This window comes from Xiphias gladius, chromosome 22 (genome assembly GCF_016859285.1).
Source record: "Xiphias gladius isolate SHS-SW01 ecotype Sanya breed wild chromosome 22, ASM1685928v1, whole genome shotgun sequence".
Classification (NCBI taxonomy): Eukaryota; Metazoa; Chordata; class Actinopteri; order Istiophoriformes; family Xiphiidae; genus Xiphias; species Xiphias gladius.
Window position 1 is genome coordinate 24693346 of NC_053421.1, and position 11084 is coordinate 24704429.

Sequence of the window (11084 nt, forward strand, 5' to 3'; positions counted from 1 at the left end):
AAGCAGCACTCATTCAGTTTGCAAAATTGTCTCTTCAGTTTCAGTTAAAACGGAACCCAGCAGCTGTAAAGACACTTCAACCGATGCTTTTATTAATGGTGGCACTTTGAGGTTTTGGGGTTTTTCAAAATGAGCATCATATTTCCCACAAACCCCTCTGCTTCCCCTTACATCTGACTACTCCAGCATTGTTCTGTATGCATTAAATTAAAAGGAGGAGGTAACAGCCCTCTATAGCAGCCAAGAAGGATTCTGAACAATTAAATGAACAACTAAAACGTTTCTTGTGCCTTAAAGATAAACGGTATGGGGGTCTTAAATGAACGCTATTTTCTGCCCAACCCAGTTCATTCTACAAAGTTGGAACAGTTTTGGTTATTTTACACGAGAGACCTCTGTATTCCTGTTTCTCTATGGTCATCCCATCGGTTTGAGGTAGGCGGGACTCACCTTACTTTCTGGGCACCGGATTTAGTAGCGTTTGAGTCCAACTCTGATGTCAGTTGGTGGGTTTGTTTGGTCACTGTGAATCAAATCTAATCAAACTACATCCATACAGTCCTGATGAAGCAGTCTTTGAGTGTTTAACTCTCAGTGAATAATACCTAAAGATGTTTTGTTTAAATCAGCATTTTGTGCAAAATGCAGCATTATGAGCTGAAGTGAAACAGTACCTTCCACGTTCTGCTCCAGTAACAGGAAAATCTTTTATCGTTGATTATTCAGTATTTATGTTTTTTGGCTGCCCATAACGAACACCACTTCCCATGAGCCATCAAGGGGTAAATGTCACGGCTCGACAGAAGAGGCGAGTCCACGAGCAAGTCGAGGGGGTCATGGTTAGTTCAGACATGTCTGTAATAACAGGACAGAGGGGACTGAACACTGTTGTGTTGTGTGTTTAGACAGCGGAGATTACAATTAGAAAGCTGAAAAATGACTTTCAGCAGCGCTTGTAGCTTTTTCATGGGAGCTGTAGTTTTTTTTGTGCTCACAAAGTAATCATTTAACTTTGTTAAAAATCACAAATGTTTCAGTTTCTTATGGAAACCACTGTAGCGGAGCTGACTTGTCCTAGAATATGGAAAATAAATCCCAGGAACGGGCGTCATTTTTCACAAAGACAGATGAAAGAAAAGCTAATTCAGACAAATTGCACTGATTTACAGAAGCTAGTGGAACAGAGGCTGGCCCGGACGTGACATCAAGAATTTGGATCTCCATGTACTGAAGGAAATGACTGTCTCATCTCAAGCTATCACAAAAGTAGATATTAATAGAAAAGATCATATGAATTTTACAAGGGTAAACATGGATCATTTCAATTTGATTTCACTAGACATTAAAAGTAATTTACATTATAAAATGTTGAAATATTTCTCTTAAAAACCTACGTGAGATGCACCATAATGGCCCTTTCCTCAAACCCAGTTGACCCATCTGGCTCCAGCCGGGCATCAACACTGAATGGTTCCTCCTCCACAAGCCTCACACTCCAACGCTGCCGTCCGGTAAGCCTTCCACACCACCGGGTCCTGCTGACACACCGTGCCTCCCCCTCGCTTCTCCTCTGCCTCGTTCCGGTTTATGTCTCCCACACACACCCAGCCTCCTCCGACCCCCTCCCCGGCTGCCTTGGGGCTGACAGCCCACTTGGAGTGGTCGTGGCTGGCCTTGAAAGTGAATTTCTGACCCGGGTTGATGAGCGTGATGTCCAGGACCTTCCAGCCCAGCGAACAGTCGGAGGGGAGGATGCCTTTGGAGTGAATCCAGAACTGGACCAGGAGGTCTGACTGGAGGGTCGGGGCCACCCAGGAGTGGTAGAGGTCTGATGAAGCAGAGAGGGGGAATGGATGAGAACATGTCTTTAATATTTTATTTTCTGTAAACTGTCTGCATGCTGTTATGATTTTAGGTCGAGTAAAAAGTGTGAAATGTGATTAACACTAATAGAATATTTGAATATCACAAATTAGAACCTTGTCCACATTTATTTATGCTTGCAAAAAAAAAAAAAAAAACGAAAGGTGAAGCTGAAACAAGGTGAACTGTGGTCAGAGCAAACTTTAAAGTACTCTTATTTCTCCAAAGTCGTACCATTGTCAAAAGAGGCTCCTTTGGCAAAGCTGATAAAGTTGGTTCCATCCTTTGAGGTCAAAGTCACGCTGCGATTGGATAAAGTTTTGGCATGTGCAAAGGTGTGACCGGACAGATGTTTTTTCTCACAGATGGCAGCCAGCGCGGGCACCAGGGACGCCAAGGACTCGGGGACATGGCAATCGTAGACATTAGGCTGATTGATCTGCAGCTGCTCTCCTGTGGTGCAAAACCAATTAGATTTAAGGCAAACGCTGCTACCTGCAATTCCCGAATCAGAATTTGTTAAGTACAGGAAATGAATAACGCTGTCCTGGTGACATTGGTGTAGACGCATATGAACAACTTGCACTGCAACACTGTGCATAGCAACTGATGACAGAGATGATCCATGTATTATCTCTCGAACACATAAATATGTGTTATTTTCTTAGGAGTAATTTTCCTCTTGCTTACAACCTGTCTTTATCTACGTTTACTTCGGGTAGTAATTTCCTACATTTCTCAGGTTTCATGCAAGTGGAATAAAAATGTGTTCACTCTGCCTCTTCTCCGACAGATTTCTTCCTTTAATATTCTTAGCATAAAACTGCAGTGCTGGAAAGAAGCCTGTAGAGAAACACCATTGTTTTCTATTTATGTTACAGAGTAACTTGGGTCAATGTCATGTTTTCTACACCTGATCAGTTATTCAGTGATAAAAAAACCACGTTCCCTGAAGTAGTTAAAAAAAAAAAAAACACAAAAGTGTGTAACAATATGTAAGTTGTCCCTTTAATGGCCTGTTTCGTCCAAAAAAACAAAACAATACACAATTTTTTGTTGTCAGTACAGTATAACACTTTACACTTAACCTCAACACGTTATACTCTTCAGCTGCTTACTGTCTTTCTATGAGCGCCGTTGTCGCCGTACCTGATTATCACTTTCATTATTAATTAATCAGTCCATTATTTTCTAATTAATTGATTCATAATTTATGCTATAAAACGTCAGTAATTAGTGAATAATGTCCATCACAATTTCCCAGAACCCAAGTTTATGTCTTCACATAGCTTGTTTTGTCCCACCAACCGTCCAAACCTCAAATATAATTAATTCACAATGATATTAAACAGAGAAAAGCAGCAAATCATCACATTTGAGAAGCTGGAACCAGAGAATGTCCTTTTTAGCCATGATAGCTGGGTGGATTGCCATGAAATTTTGTACAGACATTCATGATGGCCAAAGGACGTGTCCTACCGAATTTGGTGATCCCCTGACTTCTCCCTTTCTGACTTGCGTTGGGGTCTTGAGTTGAATACCTCTACAATGATGGATCTGCTACTTCAGTGACTCCATGAGCCACAAACCACAGCAACAAATAGCATGTCCCAGGTGTGTCTGGGCACGTTCATCAATTTGCAGTGCGTGTCTTTTATTTGGTTGTGTTTTTCTAACTTTGCAGCATTTTGTTTTTCTGCGCATGTGTTGTCAAATTGATTAAGCGGTTATCTTCGTTTTCTTTCATTTTGTCTACTTGTGTGTTTTTTTCTTAAGGTGCAGTACGTTGAGCTTTCAGTGCCACCGTATTAATCAGCCCGTTGTTTCAATACTAACTCTATACCTTAAACATAAGTAGTTATGCTAATCAAATCCAAAATTAGGCTAATTAAAACATAAAGAAATAAATATTTCTGACAACATACGAGTCTTTACATAATGGATAGGTAGTATTTATGAACTCGGTGAAAAAAACTTAGTAATAGAGTTAAAGCTCAGTTTTGCCTCATTAATGTGCAAATTCAAGCTGCAAGGTGCTCTACAATGAAACGTGACGAGGCTGTGATCCCCTTCTGCTTTTTGACACAATATTTATGAGCTGTGTATCCACGTCACCCTGGACACTGTCACACTCTCAACATCCCAGCTGGAGAGGGGAGAATCTGATGGAGCAAATATCTGCCGCAGTGTGAGGGACAATATCTCTATGGTTACAAACCTCAGTCTAATTACATTACCCCAGGCACTGCCATGGCAACTGTGCCAACTGCTGGGTCTGACAGGGAACTGCACAGTGACGCGGTGATGACACCTGTTTACGCTGATTATCTTGGATAGGGATTGTTGCCGTTGTGTCAATACCTGACCGGATTATTAAGTACTTGGTGACAAAAAGACAATAATGACTTTAAAGGAAATGAATCACGAAGTGTGTCTTCAGTGTAGGTGTTAGAGTATTTATTCTAAGGGCCGTCTCATTTTGAGAGGGATTTCTTCAAAGTGTTCTGTATTTAGGTTTGACAAAGCCAGAAATCAGGTGTATGTTTTATACTTAAACATTAGAAACAGCATCTACACCCTCATGGGAGTCTACAACTCTACTGGAACGTGTTGAAACTTGCTTTTACTTAAGAGCACCTCAAAGCAGAGTGACGCACCAATCACTAGCAGGGCAACTCTTAATATATATTATATATCATTACAGGTTTTAGAGAGGTGCAGTGGTCAGCACTGTCGCCTCACAGCAAGAAGGCTCTGGGTTCAAACCCCGGTTCGGCCGGGGCCTTTCTGTGTGGAGTCTGAATGTTCTCCCCGTGCCTGCGCGGGTTTCCTCCAAGTACTCCGGCTTCCTCCCACACTCTAAATGTCAGCCCTGTGATAGACTGATGACCTGTCCAGGTTGTGCCCTGCCTCTCGCCCAATGTCAGCTGGGATTGGCTCCAAAATACGCCTATTCTCCGTTATAATCTTACAGACACAATAGCAGCATTCAAGAGGCTGTAACAGCTGGAATTTTTAATATACCAAGCAATAAATTATTTCCTTTTTCCAACAGTATTGATAGGAATTTGAATATAAACTCCTCAGTTCCTTCTTAATTAAAGTGTACTGAGTCAGAACAATATAATTTAATAGCAGATACGAGGCAGAGTATGAATCTTCATTTGCTGCCTTGTCCTCCCCTTCACAACGTACGTAACTGTAATGTGATAACACCATCTATTCAAACATCCCCATGACGTGCTGACTGCATTTCTGTCTGTGCTGTGTCTGTGGGCCTCATGGCGGGACTCCAGCCTTACCGATGGTCCGGAAGCGGTCGAGCGGGTAGGTAACGCAGATGAAGTTTTGTCCGTTGGTCACACCGCTGCTCGGGTAATAATACTCTCCTGCCTGTCGTACAGGGGGGAAGCGAGGGGTGCTGTGGACCAACCAGAAGCCCTGATTTTTATCCAGTAGCACAACACCTGAGGCACGGAGATATTAAAAATGTCAGCAAATTCATGTCAAGTACTCTTCTGTGTAATTATTAAAAATTATATATAGCAGATAATAATAACAATTTGGGATAAAAGAAAAGATAAATAGACAACAAAAAAAGGTTATTACTCTCAACAAAATGGTACAGTCGACATTGCAGACTTTCCGCAAACTGTAAAGGTGTAGGCTGAAGCTACAGCTTAATGTGCCTATGCGTTTTACAAAATACAAACTATTTGATATCAAAAAAGTAACATCAGAAAAGATTTTACACTATCCCTTCCATGCCAAAGCCAACATGTCATTCTGACCCAGTCATTCATGCATTCTATATTGATGAGCTTATTATTCTTTAAGAGTAATACAATTATACACTTTATTATTCTTTTTTTAAACTTACAAAGTGTGCTACTCACTACAACTGTTCCTTTAATTCACCCCTTTAACGGATATACAACAATTTTTTACATTAGTCATGCTCCTGCATATTCCTCTTGAGCCATCTTGGCTCAACTCACAACTTTTGGGTACTTTTACTTTTTTTTTTTTTTTTGCCTTATACATGCAAGATACAACATTTGTGCTATTGTAAAATCTACCAAGTCTCTGAATTTTAGTTGTTTTTTGTTTTTGTTTTTTTTTTACAAATCTTATGGCATTCTTTTGAAGTATGAAAACTGGATTTGCATTTGTTTTATATGTGTTTCCCCATACCTGCACACAGTAAGTTACTTATGGTTGTATAAGTCAACACTACACTCAGCTGCCAGCCGAGGTGTTTCTGTTATTTAGCCTACCCTCATTGATATAAATGGGGAGGACACAATAAGAGAAACACCTGCCAGTACAGCCTCCAAATTGACCACATAGTCGAATCAAGACCCTTCGAAAACCGTTTCAACTAAAAATGAACATGAATATATCTTAATTTAATTAGTTAATTCAGGACTGTTGTAACAGACTACATTAGTTTTAGCTAGGTTGACCTATATACTGGCAGCCGAATGTATAAGGTGTCTAATGAATTCTGATTTAAGAAATCCTTCACTTTATACAGTATTGCAAAAGACTGACATTTCTACTTTGATTTAATTTATACACTCTTGTCCATATTTGCTTATCTCGACTACTACTATTATTATTACTATTATCTAGGCTATAGGAGTATTAGAGCTGGACCGTTCGGGTGTTCACCTTTCGTGTGCCCCCCTCTGCTTCCACTGTTGTCAACCCATCTGTCACCAAAGTCCTCCTCAGGTGGCCTCTGGTCATTGTACAGGATGTACGCTACCTCTGTGTTCTGAGAACAGGGCAGAGTTTTTTAGCTGAAATTAAAATCCATCATACTTAGACACATACTAAAAACAAGCCCAGTTGCTTTTAAGCTGAAAAATAAAAACAGGAAAACATTGATAGGTTGAGGTATAAATTCTTATAAGTGTTTTGTCTGATCTTTCGGTCGAAACCGCTGTATTGGGATTCCCGCAGCTGCAGTTAGACAGAAAAACTCTATACAAATAAACAAGAAAGTTTTCAGTTTTCATTCTCAGTTTCATATTCTGATCTAATAATGAAAACTGGTATTAACAGAGACACTTCTTTAAAAAAATAATCCCCATTACTGCATTTAATAAGTCTATAAAGAGAGAAGTCTTATGACTGCAGTGAAAAAGCAGAAGCAGAAATGGCAAAAATGAATTACATCTGCTTTCGAAATTCTACTTGCGATGATCACTGTGGAAACTTTTAAGTATTTGCTGCTAATGTTGCTTACGTAAACACCACTCTATGGTTTAAAAAAAACCCTTGTGGACTTTGTATCATGTATAGGATAATATCAATTTTAGAATAACTCACGTGTAGAGTCTTTGATTTCTTACAGACGATCAACTGGATAAATCAGTATTTTTTTAAGGATATGGTTTGTATTTTAGAGAGATGTCAAATAAAACCAAACCCCCGGCTGTCGTAAAAAAGAGCTAGACTTTGGCTTGATCATTTCACATTAGTCATGCATATATTTAAAACAAGAATAAAAAGGAACGAAAAACTGTAATAATTTTAGCCAGCGTTTCTGAATCACATTCAGAGAGGCTTTCTGACTTTCATCTGGGTGATTTCCTTGAAAATGAAAAAACAAAAAACAAAACTGAATTTGTTACAGACAAAAAGACAGAAAATAGAAGCAGACCTTCCCTTGTGAGTACAGTTGTCCGACTGTCCTGCCCAGGGCTCCCGTTGTGTCGTTCACTGTCCCCTTCCCATCAGTCCATCCTTCACTCCCTTTCTCCAAAAGTAAATACTTTTCACCCTCTTTGGGAGATTTTCTGCCATGATCTTTAGGCAGCTTGTACATATAGAACCTAGTTCAGAGAGAGAAAGAAAGAGAGAGGAAGACGTTTGTGAGCATCTAAAAGTAAGAACTACTTACAGTACATTGTTGGATGGTTGGACACACTAAATTGACTTTCAAATTACTATTTAAGCTTCATAGGACTTTAACATACTTGTGACACTTATCTGGGTTAAAAAAAGAAACAAACAAAAACAACATACAGTATATATGTAAAAGCTTTTTTTGGTCCAGGGCTATTATTAATGGATTACCAGTCTACAGCATCTCCTTGGTCATTGTAGCAGCTGATTGGTGAGGTGCCACCCCCTAGTGGCACATATAAGATCAGCAGCGACAGGAACAGCGGCATCTAAGACCCAGAGAAAGACTTAAATTAATCACTTACAGTTACAAGGGTATTGAGGACGTTGGTAAATTAAAGGATAGGTTCACATTTTTTTCAAATCTATCTAAAAACAGTACTGACTTAACCAAACAGTATGTGCATTGAAAGGGTTATTGGTCATCGTAACTGTTTCTCCTGTTCATACTGGCTGCAAAGAGATCCCTTCCCAAATCAATTTTAATGTGTTTGTGATGTGGAATAAAATCAACAGTCTCTGTTCTGCGCAAAAATGCAGTCCGAGTTGGACAAATCAAGTGGGGATCTTCCAAGTTTAAGTCTTTTTAGTACCAAATTCCCTCTTTGTGTTTCCGAGGACAGTGTTGTTGAGCTGCAGCAGAGGGATTGTAGAAAAAAAAGAAGAAGAGGTGGAAGGTAATATTTACTTAACTCTAAGAATATACATCTGACATAGTTAGACCCCCCTCAACATTAAAACTCTTCTTACCCGCTGTAGTATTTTTACAGCTTTTACTAAAGGGTTTTACACCACTCATAACAAAAAATTAACTAAACTCATCAGAATATTGAATATCAAGTTAAGTTATCTAGCCCACTCCAATGGTGGAAGAAGTACTTACTGTACATCTTTTACTTGAGTAAATGTACCAATACAAAAGTGCAGTAATACTGGGTAACACTTTACTTTAAGTCCCCCATTTGGTGTTAATAAGCAGTATATAAACATTTGATAAATGTTTATAACACACCATAATGTGTCTGTAAACAGATATGAGTGTTTATTAATGTATTTTGTCAGCTGTAACTCCTCCTGTGGGAACCCTCCATGAATGGAAGCTGCTTTGAAGTGTTACCAAATACTTTCTTGCAAGTAAAACTCCTGCATTCAAAATTTTACTTGCGTAAAAGCATAAAGGTATTAGCAGCAAAATGTACTTAAAGTAAAAAAAAAAAAAAAAAAGTAAAAGTCACTCACTATGCGGAATGACTCATGTCAGAATATCATATAGAGCATATATAATTGGACTATAGTCAGTTAAATGTTGCAGAGGGTAAAGGTGGGGATAACTGTAATTACCTATTATATACTTTCTATGTTTTATTACTAATGTGAAAAGTAATTAGCAAGTGAAGTTAAATGATTTGCAGCAGAGTAAAAAGTACAATATTTCCCTCTGAAGTGGGAACATACATGAAGTCTCTCACGTATGATTGTAGAAAACAAACGCGCATAAATTATTACGAACTTCCATTTTGGGCGCTCGGTGTGAAAAGCGTGGAAAAAAATGACTGAAACAAAACATGTAACACAAAACACAAAACTTCCAGTGACACTGACCACAGAAATCACGGTGGATCCCATTGGGCGTCGCTTCCGCCGAGCTTGACGCTGGCCGCTACACCCGCGACGGGAAAACGAAGTCCCTCGGAGCGCAGGTCGAGTTTAACCCGCTTTGTGCCCAGCTCCGACTGCGCGTGTTCGGCCTCGTTGACGTCCTGCTACGCACTGTTATCACGAGCCGGAGACCCCCCCCCCTCCCTCTGCTCCGTTAGCGTTTTGGCCCGGGGACCACACGGTGACGGGGGGGGGGACGTCGGGCAACCGCTCGAGGGCTAGCCAACAAGCTAACGACGGCGGGCAATGTCTCACAAGCAAAAGCGCGACAGTCACAATTTAAAAAAAAACGCATGCCAAACATGAGCTAAGTAGTTTTTACTGCGTGACCAAACAATGTACGGAGCGACGACTGAGGAAAGGTATGGTCAAAGCCCGTTCTCGAATGCGCCATCATTTTTCCTCGCAGCTGTCTTGACCCTGTCTAAAAGTCCCAGGCTCTGGTCAGGTGGTCGGTGACGTCACCCGGTGAGTGGGGCTGCGCGGATAAAAAAAAAAAAAAAAAAAAGCAGTGATCGCAAATATAATACAACACAATGGATCGTAATGTAAGTCTTGACTGTGGAGCGATGGGAGCAGGCCCGGGGTAAACAGAGACGTGACGCTTTCATTCAGGGCTACAACTAATGATTATTGTGTTTTATCGATTAATATGCCAATTGTTTTCACGATTAATCAAGTCTTCATAAGAGAAGTATGTTTACACACGGCCTATAAATGCTAAATAGGGGACCTTAAAGTAAAGTGTTACCAAATACTTTCTTGCAAGTAAAACTCCTGCATTCAAAATTTTACTTGCGTAAAAGCAAAAAGGTATTAGCAGCAAAATGTACTTAAAGTAAAAAAAAAAAAAAAGTGAAAGTCACTCACTATGCAGAATGACTCATGTCAGAATATCATATAGAGCATATATAATTGGACTATAGTCAGTTAAATGTTGCAGAGGGTAAAGGTATCCCCACCTTTACCCTGTAATTACCTTTCATATACTTTCTATTTTTTATTACTAATGTGAAAAGTAATTAGCAAGTGAAGTTAAATGATTTGAAGCAGAGTAAAAAGTACAATATTTCCCTCTGAAGTGGGAACATACATGAAGTCTCTCAATTTGTCTATTGAATTTCAAAAAAAAAAAAAAAAAAAGTGAAAGGTGCCCACTGTGATTTTCCGGCGCTCTTTTTAAATTGCTTCTCCGTGACCCCACAATATTCAGTTTAAAATCAGATGTGACAAAGAAAAGCGAACATTGGATTTGATAATCAAAATACTCACCAGTTCATTTTTTACTGATTGGTTAATGGACTAATTTTTGCAACTCTACTTTCATGAGCCTTTTAAAAAGTAGTAGCCTTCTTATAAATGCAATAGATATATTATTAAACTTACTGAATCTAAGTTGATCACATTTGATCTATAGGGGCAGGTTAGCTAGGTTAGTCAGTAACAAATATCTGAAAATACCTGGTGAATTTTCATCCCCTCCTTACTGCTGGCTCAAACACCGAACATAATATTGGACACAACACCAGGGTGGAAGTTTACTGCATGAATGTTTGATGAAATGGATGAATAAAGGAATGAAAAGCATATACCAGGCACCCCAGAGGTGCAGCTGCAGCAGGGTGGAGGGGTGAGGGGTGAGGGGA

At 39.6% G+C, this 11084-nt stretch overlaps 1 protein-coding gene across 4 annotated transcripts; it reads right to left on the bottom strand.

Moving 5' to 3' along the window:
* Nucleotides 1-70: 70 nt before the first annotated feature.
* On the bottom strand, nucleotides 71-11084 carry dnase2 (deoxyribonuclease II, lysosomal). 4 transcript variants are annotated; one of them, XR_005706355.1, is made up of 8 exons: nucleotides 9382-9899; nucleotides 7951-8048; nucleotides 7535-7706; nucleotides 6538-6643; nucleotides 5166-5330; nucleotides 2098-2316; nucleotides 1395-1828; nucleotides 71-855 (listed from the first exon to the last, which is right to left on the bottom strand). XR_005706355.1 is itself a non-coding variant. In XM_040116619.1 (7 exons), exons 2-7 carry the CDS (start codon nucleotides 8046-8048, stop codon nucleotides 1458-1460), a joined length of 1131 nt encoding a protein of 376 aa, XP_039972553.1. In that variant the 5' UTR covers nucleotides 11031-11084; the 3' UTR covers nucleotides 71-1457. The 4 variants fall into 4 exon arrangements, 3 of the variants coding, with proteins under 3 accessions (XP_039972553.1, XP_039972552.1, XP_039972551.1); XM_040116619.1 differs by lacking the exon at nucleotides 9382-9899 and adding an exon at nucleotides 11031-11084 and having other exon boundaries at nucleotides 71-1828; XM_040116618.1 differs by lacking the exon at nucleotides 9382-9899 and adding an exon at nucleotides 10900-10995 and having other exon boundaries at nucleotides 71-1828.

Bases quoted from the DNA above. Each gene is read 5' to 3' on its own strand.
- dnase2 (XM_040116617.1), bottom strand. From the start codon at position 9,405: ATGGGATCCACCGTGATTTCTGTG. The intron at 7,707-7,950 runs GTAATCCATTAA...TCTCTGAACTAG, and splicing joins CAAGGAGATGCTGTAGACTG to GTTCTATATGTACAAGCTGC. The intron at 6,644-7,534 runs GTCTGCTTCTAT...CCCTGTTCTCAG, and splicing joins AACTGTACTCACAAGGGAAG to AACACAGAGGTAGCGTACAT.